This window comes from Erpetoichthys calabaricus, chromosome 9 (assembly GCF_900747795.2).
Source record: "Erpetoichthys calabaricus chromosome 9, fErpCal1.3, whole genome shotgun sequence".
In the NCBI taxonomy this organism is placed as follows: Eukaryota; Metazoa; Chordata; class Cladistia; order Polypteriformes; family Polypteridae; genus Erpetoichthys; species Erpetoichthys calabaricus.
This window is the reverse complement of record NC_041402.2, coordinates 89,745,862-89,764,771: the sequence shown is the minus strand read 5'-3', so window position 1 is coordinate 89,764,771 and position 18,910 is coordinate 89,745,862. Positions and strand designations below refer to the sequence as shown.

At 39.9% G+C, this 18,910-nt stretch overlaps 1 protein-coding gene across 1 annotated transcript; it reads right to left on the bottom strand.

Moving 5' to 3' along the window:
• Positions 1-2,859: 2,859 nt before the first annotated feature.
• Positions 2,860-18,588, bottom strand: tmem231 (transmembrane protein 231). Its single transcript, XM_028809873.2, has 8 exons — positions 18,473-18,588; positions 18,047-18,376; positions 17,583-17,749; positions 16,905-17,033; positions 15,613-15,756; positions 14,366-14,447; positions 14,019-14,124; positions 2,860-3,608 (listed from the first exon to the last, which is right to left on the bottom strand). Exons 2-8 carry the CDS (start codon positions 18,183-18,185, stop codon positions 3,446-3,448), a joined length of 930 nt encoding a protein of 309 aa, XP_028665706.2. The 5' UTR covers positions 18,186-18,376; positions 18,473-18,588; the 3' UTR covers positions 2,860-3,445.
• Positions 18,589-18,910: the final 322 nt, after the last annotated feature.

Sequence of the window (18,910 nt, the reverse complement as noted above, 5' to 3'; positions counted from 1 at the left end):
ACTTTAATGACAAAATAAACCACGAGATTAAACATGACATTTCTATCTTTTTTCTCACTGTGTCCCTATTTTTTTTTTCTTTTCTCTGTACCCAAATAAGCTTTTATATGACACTCAGATGGTGGGCTACAACTCACCGTTTCATGGCGACTTTGATATCTGACAACTTCTTTTTTATTTCGGGCACCGTGTGACTTTCTCCGACACTCTATGTCACTCGATCAACTTCCTTTTGTTGTTTATACCACTGTTTAAACCAACAAATAGTACATTTTTCCTTGCCTCCTGAAATTCTTCTATTTCCCCCCCCCCCCATCTTGCTTTTACCATTGCCTTTTCACAGAAGGCTGAGCTTAAGGGCTAGTTATATTGATTTGCATATTCAAAAAGGCATAATTCTGGGAGGAGTTGGGGCGGGACAGCAGGCACGTGCACATGCGTTACTTTTCACGCTGACCGGGATTTATGCAGAGATTTATGCATCTGGATTTTTTTGTGCATATGAACATTTCCACTTCCACGCATGCCGTTATACATGAGGCCCCTGGATGAGGCAGAGTGGGTTCTTTTATGCCAGACCTGGGAGTACTTCTGGTTTTACATGATTACACCCAGGGAGCACTTCTTGTTCAGGAAGAACTTCCATAAAGTGTGAATGATCCCACAACTCACTCTGGTGGCACCCAAATACCCTGACAGTGTTGTCCATCAGGACTACAACACCCAAGATGCCCTGGAAGCCACACCAGAGTGATGCTGCCACCATGCATACTGGGGAATCATATAACCCCAAGAAACAGTCCTTCCCTTATATGTTCCTGGCCAGGAAAGGTACCAGGAACCAACCCAGCCAGGGCACCTGTCCATGCAGATCTTTCTATTATGGCATCCAATCTGGGTAAGGGACCACCAACCCTCCTGGTCAGGATTCTAGTCCATCTCCTACAGTTCGTATAATAACAACAACATATGAAAATTTCCAGGAGGGTGAATGCTTTTAATAGGTGCTGTATGTTGCCTGGAGAGATGTGCTCCTAATAGGATTGGTTATTTATGCCAAGCTGAGAGGACAGACAGGGAACAATCATGGTATTTTCATTTATATTTAAGAGATTTTGCTTGAAACGTGTATACTGGAATTAGGTCAGGTAGTATCATTCAGTTTTGAGTGCCTGACGACACGATAATCCATCCAGCCCAAGTAGGCCAATCCCCAAAAAAGCTGCCATGTGGACCCAACTACTACACATTTTCATGGATTCAGTCAGGGTATGTATAGCACACTGAAGAATGAAAGAGTTACCACTGTGGGGTAATTCAAATATGTATGAAAACAAATATTCAGAAGAGCCTACTGTACAAAAGTAAAATATACTGAATTTAGATTTACAGTAAGAGTCGATAAACTCAGTCCACATTAGTACAGATACAAATATAGTAAAAACACATCTAGAAAATCTGTAATTTCAAATATAAAGGAAACACTACACATGAAAAAACACCTAAACAGTTCCTAGAATATGAGTTCTAAAGATAGTGTAAGTGAGCATTTCCAAAGTATTACAGAATGAGGCAGTGGAGTAGTGAGAAAGTATGTTTAGGAGGATTTATCTGTCTATCTATCTAAGCATCCTGAAGGTAGTCTGGAATGATGGCGTTTACAGCTTTGTAAATCAGTGGCATTGATTTGAAGATCATTCACTAGCAGGCAAGAAGACAGTGTTGTCAAGCCAGCTAAACAATTCTGTGTTAATGATGTTTTCTCCAAGTTAGGCATTTGGCAACAGCATTTTGAAATTGATGTAATCTGACCACACTTTGAACCACTTAAAGAGAATAGCCGTAATCTAGCTAAGAAGTAAAGAAGGTGCCTTTTAGTACTGCAGGCCCACAACTTAGAAGGGGTGGGATATGGACTGCAGCAACCTTTTCTAAATGGACTGAACATTGTGCTGACTACAGCATTGATTTGCTAGTTAAATTTCAGTGTGGTGCCAGGAATCCCCATGAGGCTGATCACAGAGGATAATGGGGTAATTTTGTGGTAATATAAATGTAGTGGCAATCAGTTGGCTTTCTAGATTTGAGTTTGAAATCACCTCAGGAAGCAGTTCAGTTTTGTTACTTTTTTAGCTGTTAGAAATGACCTGTGTAATAGTGCCACTGTAGCAAGCAGTTAAGTGATTTTCAGATAAAGTCAGGTATTATTAATGGACAGTTGGTGCAGTGATCACAAGAATCATTTTAAGTTACACTGTTTCATATCAGCCAACAAAAATAACTACTTCCTGGCACTTGTGCTATCCATCCACCCATAACCGAGGGCACCTAGTACAGTTTAGGGCCATGGAGGCAAGATCTTTTCCCAGCAGCATCCAGCACAAGGCAGAAGCCAGCTTCGATGGGATGCCAGTCTACCTTTTATGACACAGTAACACACACCCCTTTCGTCATTTTAAAATTGCCAAGTAACCTAACATGCATGCCTCTGGGATGTGGGAGGAAAATTCAAGAATACAGTAAACACATACACACCCCTCTGTATTACAGCACTTCTCCTTCCCACAGAAAACTGTACAGAATTACCCAATGTCAAATAATATATTTTATGGTCATTTTTCAAACTTAGGTTGCAATTTCAAGAACATTTACTAACTCAAAACAAAGCACACAGTGATATATACTTGCACAATATTACAAATTAGAAAATTATTAACTGGTATAGTTTAATTTTACTGTCAAGTATACAGATGGTTAGGGAAGAACCTACTAATAAACCATCCTCATAAGTCTAGATTTTTAATTACTTGTTACTGAACTAAAGGTAACCATTTTAACACAAAAATGGGCAACAGTATACAAAGAGGAATAATGACATTTTATTATCAAAAGTACAAGATCAAGCAAAATATACTATAAGACTTCTGTTTGTAAAATTGATTGATTTGAGCTACTGGTTCAGTAATACCACTTTATAAAGTTAATCAATCATCTGGTGTGTGTTACACTGTAACATTTTGTCATAAAACAAATGTGATAAACTAAACATTCTATGCTTTGACAAACCCATACAAATTGTTTGCTTAAAAGTAAACAGCACTTCTGCTTGTCTTTAATATTTCTGAAGCATTAGGGTAATTTGACATGTACTGCTCTCTGTACATGGCATTGTGAATAACAAACAATTATGGTACCACTTTTGTTTTGCATGTATAAAAATAAATTCTGTTATTGCCTTGATTGCACATAATTAGCAATATAATAATTCATGGAGTACCTACATTTGTTTAAATAAATGGCTTTTAGAAGTGATATAGCAGGGTGTACTTTCCACACTTTAGACAAAACCGTGCGTCTTTAGGTCATCTGATCAAGAAAATAAGGAATTAAAACAGCAAAAATCTTGATGGCTTTTAGCATCCAATGCTGCAGGTACTCTTCGAGGTCAGGACTGATGCTGTTTGACAACAGAGACTGCTACTGTAGGTAAGACCTGATTTTGGAACACAAAGATCTTGATTCTCTCAAACACCCAAAGGAATATAAGTAATACACTGACATACTGAATCCAAGCAAACTTGATCATTTCCCAGAAACCAGGCTGATATGTAAAATAAGTTAAGGAATAGTCAAGAGACACATAAAAATACAGATACAGGGAAAATTACTCCACATAAGTTCTACTTCCATTCAAAAAACTGCACTCTTTAATACCAATGCTGTTTATATTTTAGCAGTTTAATTAAATTGTCAAATTAAAATTCATGTTCTCCAAAATTATGTAATATACTTAAACACTAATGAAAGATTTTATGCATACATTTCATTATAAGGCATATGCTGCAAGATAGCCAAAATATTCTTATTTAAACAGAAATCGATACAAATATCTCTCTCTATTATATAAAAAAATCGGGACGAGACAAGACTTTTTTCAAGAGATTTTTTCAAGTCCCGCGAGACGAGACTTTGGCCATGAGATTTTTTCAAGTCACACCCTCCTCTCAGCGATATTCAACCACGCACACGGTACTCTCACCTCTCATTCGTGTGAATGCTTTTGACAGACACAGTTCCTGCTCTTTCAGCTTTTATAAATTTTTACATTTTCCTCACTTTATGTCCAAATCTTATTGAACAATTTCATCACAAAAGGTTATCGACAGAAAAAATGAGTACACGGGCAATCCTAGCACAGAGAAATGATGAAGTCAAACGAATTAACGCCAAAAATGACAATCGGTTACGTGGCAAATTGGTTAAATGCGTATCAATAGACTATGCTGGAACAGATGGTGGTGATCATGCAGAACATGAAAACATCAACTTACAATATCCTGAAGAATATCTATAACCGTTAACACTGTCCGGTCTTCCACCGCACTAATTACTGTAGAAAGAAGTATGTATCAAAGAAAGGTAATGTAGTAAATCTTTCGCGGATAACATTAGACAACAAAGGAGATCTTGATATGCCAATCGTATTAAAATGCTAAAAGCTTCCCATTAGAATAGCTTTTGCAAAGACAATTAACAAATCTCAGAGCCAAACATTCCAAAAAGTCACTTTTTTTAATAGAGAGAAAGAAACGAAATTCAATCACGGGCAGTTATACGTTGGGTTGTCACAATGAAAGTCCAAACACGGAATCAAAATTCAATGCGATACTGATGAAAATTTAATTGTTTTTACAGAAGTTTTACAGTAAAAGTGTAAGTTTTTGTGTGTTAATTTCAAAGCCAAACAGAACAAAATCGTATTACGCAACAAATAATTCTAGTGCAACATGAAACATAATTTACTTTCAATTTATTACATTTTACTATTTTTTACTATGGTTAATTACTCACTGTAATGTAAAATAGTTAGTTCAATTATGCATATGTAACAATTCCCATGAAAATAACAATCTGTTTAAATTGTACATCCACATCCCCATACGTGAGCAGCAGAACCACAAAGGGGTTGGCGAGCGAAGCAAGCAGGGGGCAAAGCCCCATAGTTTACAATTAAAATAAAGTTACCCCAAGATAAAATCAGTTTTACCAGCTATTTAAAGTTTGCATAATAATATTAAACCTGCTCAATTCAATTCAGGGGCACAAGATTGGAGTATATCTCAGCAGGACTAGATATATAGAAGGAACCAGCCTTGCACAGGGTGCCAGTTCACTGCAGTGCACACACGCACAGGTATATTTGACCTACTTGAATCAACTTAAATGGACATTTTTGGTTTTGGTGAATACCTGGAGAAAGTGTCACAGGGTGAAGGTGCAAACTGCACACAGACAACAACCAGGAGGGAGATCCAAACTGTAATGTTGAGGCAAGCAGCACTAACCATTATGTCATCATGCTGCTCTTTATTTAAAGTGGTCATTCAGAGCTACAGGAAGATTCATTCTAAAATGTATGCTAGAACAGGGGTGGGCAGATTCAGTCCTGGAGGGCTGCAGTGGCTGCAGGTTTTTGCTCCAACCCAATTGCTTAATAAGAAGCACTTATTGCTCAAGTAACACTTCAGCTTCACTTTAGTTGTCTCGCTCGTTAAGATTTTGAACCCTTGTTACTTATTTTAGTCTTAAACAGCTGTAGTCTTGGTTTTTAATTGCTCCTAATTAGCAATAACATGCAAATGACAAAAGAGACCAGCATTTCTCCATTTAGCTTGTTTTCATTTACACCTGTGTGTATTTATCACGCACTATTTGGTTTAATTAAATACTTGGAAGGAAAGTGAAGAGAAAAAAGTGAAGCACTGAGAATTACTCATCTGTTTTAGACTTCAAATCATTTGGATGATTATCCTTAGAAAGGAAAATAAATCTAGGATATGAGAATGACCTGACATGGCAGAGTTAAAGCACTAGCAAGCCATGCAATTAAATAATTGACAAGGATTGGTTTTTAATTAAGCAACTGGGTTGGAACAAAAACCTGCAACCACTGCGGCCCTCCAGGACTAAATCTGCCCACCCCTGTGCTAGAACATTAAACATCACAAAATAAAAATGTGAACTTTTGCATTACAACTTAAAATGGGTATTGGTTCCATGTAATTCACAAACCAGGCTACACATAAGTTTTGTTCAAACACCTACATTTCAGGAAAGGAAAGTTTGCAGTGTTGGATGAAACTGGGCAACCTCTTACAACTAATTGTTCATATCAATAGTATTAACATCTAAGTAAATGAACTGCCCTCTTAAAAACCAATAAGTAACAAACAAAAATAGAAAGGCTTCAGTAACTGAAACATACCAAGGACTGATTCAAGCAGTGACCTGCAAGTGAGGTGTCTAACAGAGTTTACCTACACTTCTAAAAATCCTTTTCTAATGTTCGATACATTTTACATTCACAGAGTATATTGTCATGGCTAAGGTGATGGACATGAAACCCCTAGGCTGCAGCTTCAATTCCCATCTCTGACTCATTGTAAAGACCCTAAGCAAATCACTTAAACTGCCTATGCTGCAAATATAAAAACCTGTTAACAGTTGTAATATATCTTAAATTTGTTAGTCTTGTTGAGTAGTGATGTCGGCCAGATATCCGCTATATAATAAAACCCTAAGGTCTGTGTGTGTGAGACCTATTCTTTCAAGCAATCTGACTGGTCAGTTTGGCTTTGGCGATGCAATGGATAGAGGAAGTGTGAGCGTGAGACACGTGAGGAGGAGCCACGCTGAGTGCCACCTTCAAAGAGTGGAAGAAATTAAAGATGTGGACGGGCAATGAGCAATGTGTTTTGAAATGGCCGAGTCTGAGATGCAGTCTTTACGGGTATGTGTTAGACAGAGGGAGTGCTGGTCAAGAGACATTCAGACACATGAGAGTACTGAGGAAAGGTGCTGAAGGTACATTTATGGCAAGAGATATCAAATATCTCTCGATTATAAAAAAAAAATCTTGGAAGGAGAAGAGATGCGATTTTCTCAGAGAGACACTTATACGTCCCACAAGAAAGAGATTTAACCATGCCTGGGGCCGAAAATAAAGGACAAAGGGTAGATGACAAAGTAGAACATCGTAAAGAATTCAAAAATGTTGGTGCGGTACACATGCAGAGCAGTTTAGAGATAATGGAAGTACGAAAATTTGAAAGTCTCAAAAAAAAGGATAGGAAAGATCGCATTTGCACAAACAAACGGAAATTATTACTGGGTGAAATAACAGAACAGCGAAAAAAGATCAAATATATTGTTCAGATTTAAACTTTAAGTCGGAGACTTGCAGATCGTCTAATTTGTGTTGCCTGGGAGAATTAAAAGATTCCAAAAACATTGGCGCGGTATGAAGTCTCGTGAGATGGAGACTTTTAATATGAGATTCTTTCAAGTCACGCCCTACTTATAACTATTTTCAAACAAGACCATGGTCATCTAACCTCAGTCATGTGAATGCTTTTGGCAGACACACTTCCTGCGCTCTCAGCTCTTATAAATTTTATCAGGACAATAATTTTTATACGTTCTAGATGACACGTCAACAACAAAGCAAAGAAGAAAGAGCATGGACAAACATTTGAAAAGGTCGTTTTATTTATTAGAGAGAAAAAAAACGATATTCACTCACAGTAAGTTATACGTTGCATTGTCACGATGCAAGTTTAAACACGGAATCAAAATTCAATGCGATCTTGAAGAAAAGTTAATTCCAAATATTGTTTTTACTAAAGTTTTAAAATAAAAGTGAAAATAATGTATATGTAACAATTCCCATGAAAATAACAATCTCTTTAAATTGTATATCCAATAAACCAAACCCGTGGCTGGGCAAGCGAAGCCCCCTAGTTTTTAAAATTTTTCAGTTACCTGTTTTTGATAGGTACAATAGCAAGTACTATAATAATTACCGTATATACTTGCGTTTAAGTTCTCCCGCAGATAAGTCAGGGCTTGATTTTACCGTATAATTTCCGGTATTTTATAATGTCGGTCGTATAATTCGAATGCGGAAAACTCACGCTATTGGTCCAAGAGATAATGATATGCTAACGCCCACATGAGAGGGTAACCATGAAGCACACTGCCTTTTTTTCTATGTATTGTGCCTACATGACCACACAATAATACTTGAACTATTCTGAAGAGACGTTTGCATTGTTTTGTATTTTTTTTGTATCTCACACCCTCCTACACCTTTATCGTAAAAGCATCCTTTAACTACGATGGAGTGTTCAATCAGAAGAAAATATGAAGCTGGTTTTAAATTAAAAGTCAATGAAGTGGGGAAAGAGATTGGTAAGTGCGCTGCTGCAACAAAATTTGCTTTGTCAGAGAAAGTGGTGCAAGACTGGAGGAAGCAGGAAGATGTAAAAAAAAAAAATAAAAAATAAAAATTTAAGTGTCATATTTTTGAACGGGCATACAAGTCGGCGTCTGATTTTATGATCGATTTTTCAGCTTTCAAGACCTGACTTATATGCGAATATATATGATAACCAGGATCAGCATTCACTATTTGAGTATACTCCAAAAAAGGTATCAACTACTGAAGAAGCAGGAAAAGTAATTCAAAAACATGTGGCCAGTCTTTGCATCTCAAATGTTGCCTCTCATTTGTAATTTTATAATAATACTGTATATAATTAACTATCTGATTTGAGATAGTTTAGAACTATGAATAAAAAATCATGAATGGGCATACAAGAATTTCTCTTTATGTGTTTTCCAAGCGTCATAAGATAAACAAGCATACAAGCAATAAAAGACTCATATCTTACTTTGTCTGCATTGTACAAGTAATCTATACACCTGTAGTTACAAAAGTATACAAACAGGCCCAACAACGTTATTCTAAATGTTCTATGTTATCTACCAATGCAACATCTATTGCAATAGAGAATGCACTGATCAAGTGAGCCATCAGGTTTTCACCTCATAGCAGATTACTCAAACATTTTTACTGTTGATGAAATAAATAATTAATGATGTGCATTTTATAACTGTCTGGACAATTTAAACATATTTTGTCAGTGAACCATTATAAAACGATTTGCTTATGTTGACTCTTTTAGAAGTAAACACTCTAAACAGTATTTCTGTTGGCCAATTAAAGTTACAGCATCATCCACATTAATAAAAGGATAAGAGGCTATGTGTCCATTCAGTTGCTATGTCTCTGTCATTCCAAAAGTTGACACATCACAAACATTAGCACTGCTTTTATGGATCCCATACCAAACGGCATATAACAGAGACATATGCATTCTATGGTGCACTGTGAACGTTAATGCTCAGGTCTACATTGATTACACAGATCAAGATTTTAACAGGTAGCACAGCTGGTCTAAATATATTTGTACATGACATAACTGAACTTACAACAGCAGAATTGCCAAACATGAACACTTGACAGTCTAAACATGCTGAATTAAAGAGCAAATAAACTAGATATTTCAAGTTACGGAATGAATTGCTAAAATAATCCTTGACTAAAGTTTTGGTGAAGTTCAATTAACCCCAACATGATAAAAATTATTATATTTCAAAATTGAAGACTAAATATAACCTATTTCATCACAGTAGAACTGGTCACCAGGGGCAGAGAGTGTCCCAGCAACAGCAGGTGTAAGGCAGTAACCAAGCCAGGACAGGGTGCCAGTACATCACAGGGTCCATTCACACCCACATTGGGCCAGTATAGAATCTGAACATCTTTAGGATATGGGAATAAAACCAGAGCCCACAAAGAAAAAGACATGCAGACATAGAATGTGCAAACTCCACAGAGACAGCAACCAGGCATAGGAATTCAACCTTTGGAGACTGAGAGGTGGCAGAGATGAGCCAGTCTGCTGCACTGGGCTACACAAGGTTGTACAAGGAAAGACATGATGTTGTTTCCTTCATCAAACTGGCGGGATGGAACATACGTTAGAAAAACATTCATACACAGTAGACAATGTACATCCATCCATCCTCTTCCGCTTATCCGAGGTCGGGTCGCGGGGGCAGCAGCTTGAGCAGAGATGCCCAGACTTCCCTCTCCCCGGCCACTTCTTCTAGCTCTTCCGGTGGAATCCCAAGGCGTTCCCAGGCCAGCCGGGAGACATAGTCCCTCCAGCGTGTCCTGGGTCTTCCCCGGGGCCTCCTCCTGGTTGGACATGCCCGGAACACCTCACCAGAGAGGCGTCCAGGAGGCATCCTGATCAGATGCCCGAGCCACCTCATCGGACTCCTCTCGATGCAGAGGAGCAGCGGCTCTACTCTGAGCCCCTCCTGGATGACTGAGCTTCTCACCCTATCTTTAAGGGAGAGCCCAGACACCCTGCGGAGAAAACTCATTTCAGCCGCTTGTATTCGCGATCTCGTTCTTTCGGTCACTACCCATAGCTCATGACCATAGGTGAGGGTAGGAACATAGATCGACTAATAAATTGAGAGCTTTGCCTTACGGCTCAGCTCCTTTTTCACCACGACAGACCGATGCAGAGCCCGCATCACTGCGGACGCCACACCGATCCACCTGTCGATCTCACGCTCCATTCTTCCCTCACTCGTGAACAAGACCCCGAGATACCTGAACTCCTCCACTTGAGGCAGGATCTCGCTCCCAACCCTGAGAGGGCACTCCACCCTTTTCCGGCTGAGGACCATGGTCTCGGATTTGGAGGTGCTGATTCCTATCCCAGCCGCTACACACTCAGCTGCGAAGCGATCCAGAGAGAGCTGAAGATCACGGCCTCATGAAGCAAACAGGACAACATCATCTGCAAAAAGCAGTGACCCAATCCTGAGTCCACCAAGCCGGACCCCCTCAACACCCTGGCTGTGCCTAGAAATTCTGTCCATAAAAGTTATGAACAGAATCGGTGACAAAGAGCAGCCCTGGCGGAGTCCAACTCTCACTGGAAACGGGTTCGACTTACTGCCGGCAATGCGGACCAAGCTCTGACACAGATCGTACAGGGACTGAACAGCTCTTATCAGGGGGTCCAGTACCCCATACTCTCGGAGTACCCCCCCACAGGATTCCCCAAGGGACACGGTTGAACGCCTTTTCCAAGTCCACAAAACACATGTAGACTGGTTGGGCGAACTCCCATGCACCCTCCAGGACCCTGCTAAGGGTGTAGTGCTGGTCCACTGTTCCACGACCAGGACAAAAACCACAGTGTTCCTCCTGAATCCGAGGCTCAACTATCCGACGAACCCTCCTCTCCAGGACCCCCGAATACTTTTCCAGTGAGGCTGAGGTGTGTGATCCCTCTGTAGTTGGAACACACCCTCCGGTCCCCCTTCTTAAAGAGGGGGACCACCACCCCGGTCTGCCAATCCAGAGGCACTGTCCCTGATGTCCATGCAATGTTGCAGAGACGTGTCAACCAAGACAGCCCTACAACATGCAGAGCCTTGAGGAACTCCGGGCGTATCTCATCCACACCCGGGGCCCTGCCACCAAGGAGTTTTCTGACCACCTCGGTGACCTCAGTCCCAGAGATGGGGGAGCCCGCCTCCGAGTCCCCAGGCTCTGCTTCCTCATTGGAAGGCATGTTAGTGGGATTGAGGAGGTCTTCGAAGTACTCCCCACACCGACCCACAACATCCCGTGTCGAGGTCAGCAGCGCACCATCCCCACCATACACAGTGTTGACACTGCACTGCTTCCCCCTCCTGAGACGCCGGACGGTGGACCAGAATCTCCTCGAAGCCGTCCGAAAGTCGTTTTCCATGGCCTCCCCAAACTCCTCCCATACCCGAGTTTTTGCCTCAGCAACCACCGAAGCTGCATTCCGCTTGGCCTGCCAGTACCTATCAGCTGCCTCCAGAGTCCCACAGGACAAAAGGGACCGGTAGGACTCCTTCTTCAGCTTGACGGCATCCCTCACCGCCGGTGTCCACCAACGGGTTCGGGGATTGCCGCCACGACAGGCACCGACTACCTTACGGCCACAGCTCCGGTCAGCCGCCTCAACAATAGAGGCACGGAACATGGCCCATTCGGACTCAATGTCCCCCACCTCCCTCGGGACATGGTCGAAGTTCTGCCGGAGGTGGGAGTTGAAGCTACTTCTGACAGGGGGCTCTGCCAGACGTTCCCAGCAGACCCTCACAACACGTTTGGGCCTACCAGGCCTGACCGGCATCCTTCCCCACCATCGGAGCCAACTCACCACCAGGTGGTGATCAGTTGACAGCTCCGCCCCTCTCTTCACCCAAGTGTCCAAGACATGTGGCAGCAGGTCCAACGACATGACTACAAAGTCGATCATCGAACTGAGGCCTAGGGTGTCCTGGTGCCAAGTGCACATATGAACACCCCTATGCTTGAACATGGTGTTTGTTATGGACAATCCGTGACGAGCACAGAAGTCCAATAACAAAATACCACTCGGGTTCAGATCGGGGGGGCCATTCCTCCCAATCATGCCCTTCCTGGTCTCACTGTCATTGCCCACGTGAGCATTGAAGTCTCCCAGCAGTACAAGGGAGTCCCCAGAAGGTATGCCCTCTAGCACCCCCTCCAGGGACTCCAAAAAGGGTGGGTACTCCGAACTGCTGTTTGGTGCATACACACAAACAACAATTGGGACCCGTCCCCCCACCCGAAGGCAGAGGGAGGCTACCCTCTCATCCACTGGGTTAAACCCCAATGTACAGGCTCCAAGTCGGGGGGCAATAAGTATGCCCACACCAGCTCGGCGCCTCTCACCCGGGGCAACTCCAGAGTGGTACAGAGTCCAGCCCCTCTCAAGGAGATTGGTTCCAGAGTCCAAGCTGTGCGTCGAGGTGAGCCCGACTATATCTAGCCGGAACTTCTCAACCTCGCGCACAAGCTCAGGCTCCTTCCCCTTCAGAGAGGTGACATTCCACGTCCCAAGAGCCAGCTTCTGTAGCCGAGGATCGGACCGCCAAGGTCCCCGCCTTCGGCCACCACCCAACTCACACTGCACCTGACCTCCTTGGCCTCTCCCATAGCCCATGGGAAGGGGGACCCATGTTGCCTCTTCGGGCTGTGCCCGGCCGAGCCCCATGGGTGTAAGCCCAGCCACCAGGCGCTCGCCATTGAGCCCCACCTCCAGGCCTGGCTCCAGAGTGGGGGCCCGGTGACCCGCGTCCAGGCGAGGGAAAACGCTGTCCAAATTTATGGACTTTTAAATTTATTTTATTTACAATGTACAATACAGGAATTATTCACTATATACAACTGTTTCATTTTATGGAGTTCTAGGCAAAGGCAGTCCAGATTAAAATGTATGTAGAAAGTAACTGCTATATTAATGAGGAGCAAAACTGTAGAACTGTAAGAACTGGTTCTACTATTGATAGATACAGTAAGTGACTCAATTAGGAATGAATGAGCAAACAAAATCATTAACTGAGGAAAAGATTAAATTAAATCCTAAAGAAAAATGAGTAAATCCACCACAGATAGTCTGATGTCAGGTTGGATCAATAAACTGCTACAGTTTCTACCAAATAAAGGCACTAAAATAAATGTAAGCAGTACATTCGGTTAGCACTCACTTAATGCTATAGTCTCAAACTGTTTGTAATTACAATAAAATGGAAAATATGCAAAGGTCTATAGCAGCATGCATAACCTTCATTGATGTTAATGAGCTTTTTGATTCCACATTTGTCTGGATTGGTGTTATATTGGTTATTTTGAAGTAGAAGTTCTTATTTATAACGAGTGAATCAATCAGTCAATTAACCAGTTTTTTTTCCAACAGGGATTTGTTCCTGCCTTGCGCCCTGTGTTGGCTGGGAATGGCTCCAGCAGACCCCCGTGACCCTGTGTTAGGATATAGCGGGTTGGATAATGGATGGATGGATGAACTGAACTAATTCATTTGGTGCAATAACCTCAGTAACAATAAAGTAAGCAGTTTCTTTTTGCGAATAGATCTGTTTTACCTTGGTAGTTAAATAATTGCTAAACAATGAAATGCATTATTGTGACCATAATATAGACTCATTTAGCCAAGGATTTAAATAATACATAGCAACAAGTAGCATACAACATACAAACAAATAAATTAAAGAAATTCTGAAAAGGATATGTAATGATTTCAACCGGATATCTAATGACAGCACTTATTACAAATGGAGAATTAGCAGCACGACCAGTCATCCACAAAGGACTTGGCCACGAAAGCACTGTAGACACTAGAATAACACAAGAATGAAATGAAGTCAAGTAACACACTGAACAGTACATTTCACATAATGTGGCCATTTCAAAATAGGAACAAATCTTGTTGCAAATTTTATTTTCCACATACTGCAAATATAGGAAATTATACAGTATCTTTATATTGTAATATTTTCAGCTGACAGTGTGGATTTAAAATAATATATATATTTTTTTAAAATGGCTAGACTTAAATAGGCATCTTATGAAGCTTACCATTTCTTTCCTGGTAGTTTCCAATAATGTTGGTAAGGTCATAAGCACTTGCAAATGGACTGCTTCCATTAATTACTGAAACCTGTATAAGAAAGAAAGAAAGAAAGAAAGAAAGAAAGAAAGAAAGAAAGAAAGAAAGAATGCATAACATACAGAAATTTACTCCATTTGCATTAGGGCTGATCACAACTTCATAGAATTTATATTATAGATCACTACATACAACAAAAGGTACAGTACATACAATGTACAGGTACAGTACATACAATGTATATACAATGTAAAAAGATTTAACTCAAGGAATAAAATTAAATGAAACACATTAAAAATAAAATGGCATGACAAACTATAATTAAGGTGTTTATACAATATTAGGGGGGCAAGCCCCAACCCCCAGTTGCGGACAGAATATTAGTAAAATCTGTAAATGTACAAAAGAAAAGTTATTATTTATTGGAGTCAAAATCATGAAACTTTAGAAATATGTAAAGAAAAATTATTATTTAAAGGAGTAAAAATCATTAAATGAGAATAAAATATTTACTCTCTTACTGTCCACTGTGCTCAATGAGTATTTATAAGAGACTAAATAAACAATCCATTTGTTTTAACTGACAAAAACCACCACTTTCTTGATATTTTAGTTTATAATTTAAAAACGGAATAAGAATCTGAAAATCTAACAACATCACATTAAAGTTCGATAAATTCTGAAAAGAATAATACCAAACATATATATGTAGGTTTTAAAATAAGCCTGATTTAAAGTGTGACAAAAAAGTGACATAAAAATGTCACATAAAATCGTTGCACAAAATTATTGCACTTTTAGGCTTATATAGAGTAGATGAATTACACAGCTATCTACAATTACTCTTTCATTGTAAAACTGAAATAAAATTAGGGGATGGTAGACTTCCATTAATGGGTTTTGTGTGTAGGACTGCCCATAAGAGACAAATGAGTCCTGTCCTATTTTAAGGCACCCTCACATATACACATTAATTCATATATTAGCATGCAGATTGCTAATTGACTCATTGACACATACTATGTGTACAGTATACAGTATTTAGGATGTGGTAAGCAGTTAAACTAACCAGAGAAATTCAGACATGGAAGAACATGCAGAATTAAGTGACTAGGCTGAAAATCAAACCTAGATTCTTGGAGCTGTGAGTGAACAGTATTACTTCATATATGAAATATGTTTCATCATATGAAAACAAAAATGATTGCATCCTCACATTATATCTGGTATCCAGGCCTCTATGGTTTAACGGCTGTCGCTGCTGTAGTTTCAAGTCCCCATTTACATACAGTAAAGATCCAGGGAGGGGAGAGGAGTGCTGGATGTATGCCATGCTCTGCATTACAAAGGTGGACATTCTCTGAAACAAAAATGTTCACAATGTTAAACAATTGTTTTCCCTCAAATAAAAGCACTATTTAATTTGCTTTAATAATTCTAAGCACAAATAATAAATTAAATGTCTAAAATTTTAAGTCTTAAACTATGAAATCTAATCTGATATTTCTGCATAATAATCATCTTAAAAACAGAAGTTTTAAATGGGATCTCGCCTAGTGATATTATTAATTAAGCTATTTAAAAAAACATTAAAACTAACATACTCAAACATATTGCATGGAAATGATAATATGGCCAGCAAAGTAACACATTGTGAAGAATTTGAGTAATTTACAATGGTGGAGACAGCAATGTTGCTTTCTACGCAAATAACTACCTGACAAAATCTGAGTCAAGGAGCTAAAGAAGCTAAAGACAAACGCTGCAGCAATACATTAGGGACTTTGATTGATTGCACTAGGCTAGTTTTTCCTTGGTCCCAGTGAGCTCCCATGTTCAATAACAGTAAAATCCATCCATCCATCCATTTTACAACCCGCTGAATCCGAACACAAGGTCACGGGGGTCTGCTGGAGCCAATCCCAGCCAACACAGGGCACAAGGCAGGAACCAATCCTGGGCAGGGTGCCAACCCACCGCAGGACACACACAAACACACCCACACACCAAGCACACACTAGGGCCAATTTAGAATCGCCAATCCACCTAACCGGCATGTCTTTGGACTGTGGGAGGAAACCGGAGTGCCCAGAAGAAACCCACGCAGACACGGGGAGAACATGCAAACTCCACGCAGGGAGGACCTAGGAAGTGAACCCAGGTCCCGAGGTCACCCAACTGCGAGGCAGCAGCGCTACCCACTGCGCCACCGTGCTGCCACAGTAAAATCCACTTTTTGAAAATGATGTTACCTTTAAGCAGGCTTCGTTCTCCCTTGTAAAATAAGGTGTTGCCCAATATGCCAATGCAAGCTTTTACTTCCTTTTTTTTTTGTAAAGAATATAAATTTAACATGCTTTGTAGAGCTCGGCAGAAGCACCGTTTTACTTTGGTATATTGTATAAAGGTGCCTTCAATAATCAAGCTCAATACCTGACTCAAACCTCATTGAGAAGACATCTTGCTTCCACAGTAAATTATTCATAACAAAAAATTACAGGCACTTACAAAAAGGCTGTATGAAAATCCAAGAATAAGATTTACACTGTAAACTTGCTCTGTGGACTGCAAAGGAAGCTGCAATTTAAATGTCATTTCATCATACTTTCCATCCTGGTTTTTATCTACCTCCATTACCTACAAAAAAATTAAAATACAAAAATGACTATATTTTATATGAAATGAGGCATAATGTTCTGCCTATAATAATTTACATATTTGCACTATTAAAACACAATATGTATGTATATATATATATATATATATATATATATATATATATAGTTTTCTAATTTATCTTCTTAATTAAACCCTAAATTTCGGAAGTGCCACTCGTATGTGTATACAAAACTTCCCCAGAATGGGGTATGTAAAGATTCTTTGTATTCTGAGGACAAATTCTTGAGCAGGCAAATTCATAAGCTCTAAATAAAAGATAAAGAGTGTGAGTTTCAGTGTGTGTGCCCAGCACAATACTGAGAAACCTGCTCTCTACAGTTGGTGCCTGTGCTTAATTTGCATTTGTTGTTGCCACTGTTAGCTCTGATTGTCCACAAAATTGTACCACAATTCATAAAAAGAATACAATACTGACAAATCTAAACGATATTCAACTCTAGATGATTTCCTCTAATTTAAAAACATCATTGTATGACGTGATTCGCCAAGATGTACTGAAAAACTTACAGACACTGAAGGTATTCTGAGGCTATCACCCAGTAGATTGTTAAGATTTTGAAATGTACTCCAAGCAACATAGTCTCCATTGATACTGGTTGTTGCGATCATTAAAATCTGGTACTGAAATTTGACAACTGGTTGCTCTTCATATGTACTCAGTTTAATCCAGAATCCTTAAAGACAACACAAATAATTTCAAAAAAGTCAGTAAAGAACTTTTAAAAACTAATCATGCATCATTCTCAAATCAGCTTAATCCAATTTTGGGCCTCGGGAGAGTGGACAAATAATATACCGATTTTAAAATACTTTTCTGCAAAGCAGATGTATGTCTCCAACTTGTTTTAAACATCCTTTCAAAAGCAAATACGAGACTGCAATAGTGGGTGTAAATGATTCAGTTTTACCGCTGCTACATTAATAGAGACAAGCTAGCAATGTTATGAATTACGAAATATAAAACTTTTTACCTTGACTTTTATAAGTAACCAGCAGAGGAGGGATATAAGTGAGTCCCAAGACAATCAGCAAGAACAGCGTCGCCTTTGTGCAGATACTGGTTTTGTAACGTAACAAAGCTGGGTGCGAGTAAACTTCATATATGGCCATTTATTCCTATACGTGAACTAACAGGCTACGAGAACTATTCCGTCAATGCAGGCATTTCTGAGCGGGTCTTCAAAACTGGGATGTATTGTCACTTTAAAAGAGACGTTTCTTTCATTTGTGTATCGCCGGCGTCTAGCAGAAAAAACGGAGCAGAGGGCCCAGTCTCTCCTACGGAACAAACAATGCAGGACCTATGGAAAATACAAAACAAACTGTATAATTACCAAATCATATACTACCGATAACAACTAGGAATAGTAAAGATGTGTATGAGACATTTATTTTACCAAATTTCGTTGAGGTCGCGCGCTTATTACCGCCACTTCCTGTAGTTTGGCGTCTCCAGGTTTCCATAGTCCCCGCCTTCCATGGCAACAGATTTGAGCCAATGGTGTGTGCGGAGGGGCAGGGCAAAAAGCTACTACGCGCAGGTATATCTCCATATGAGAAGATAAAGACAAGGGTATTTCTGTGTAAGCATTTACATCTATTTTGTTAGCAGACACTTTTATCCAAAACAACTTACAAAAGAAGTCAAAAAAATCGAGGTAACATCAGTTTGGGAGACTGTTTTGGAACAAGTGTTACAGGACAGGTGACAAAATTGATCATCCCAAGTGAAGAGCTCAGTTTAAAAAGCTAGGTGTTAAGAGAGAAATTCACCAAATTAGGATGTCATCAAACACTTCCTAAACACATTTAGGGAGTCATAATTTAGAATGGAT

Coding starts and splice junctions, on each gene's coding strand:
- tmem231 (XM_028809873.2), bottom strand. CDS start 18,185: ATGGCCATATATGAAGTTTACTCGCACCCAGCTTTGTTACGTTACAAA. Junction 15,757..16,904: donor GATTTTCATACAGCCTTTTT/GTAAGTGCCTGT, acceptor TTTTTGTTTCAG/AGAATGTCCACCTTTGTAAT. Junction 14,448..15,612: donor GCCTGGATACCAGATATAAT/GTGAGGATGCAA, acceptor TTTCTTATACAG/GTTTCAGTAATTAATGGAAG.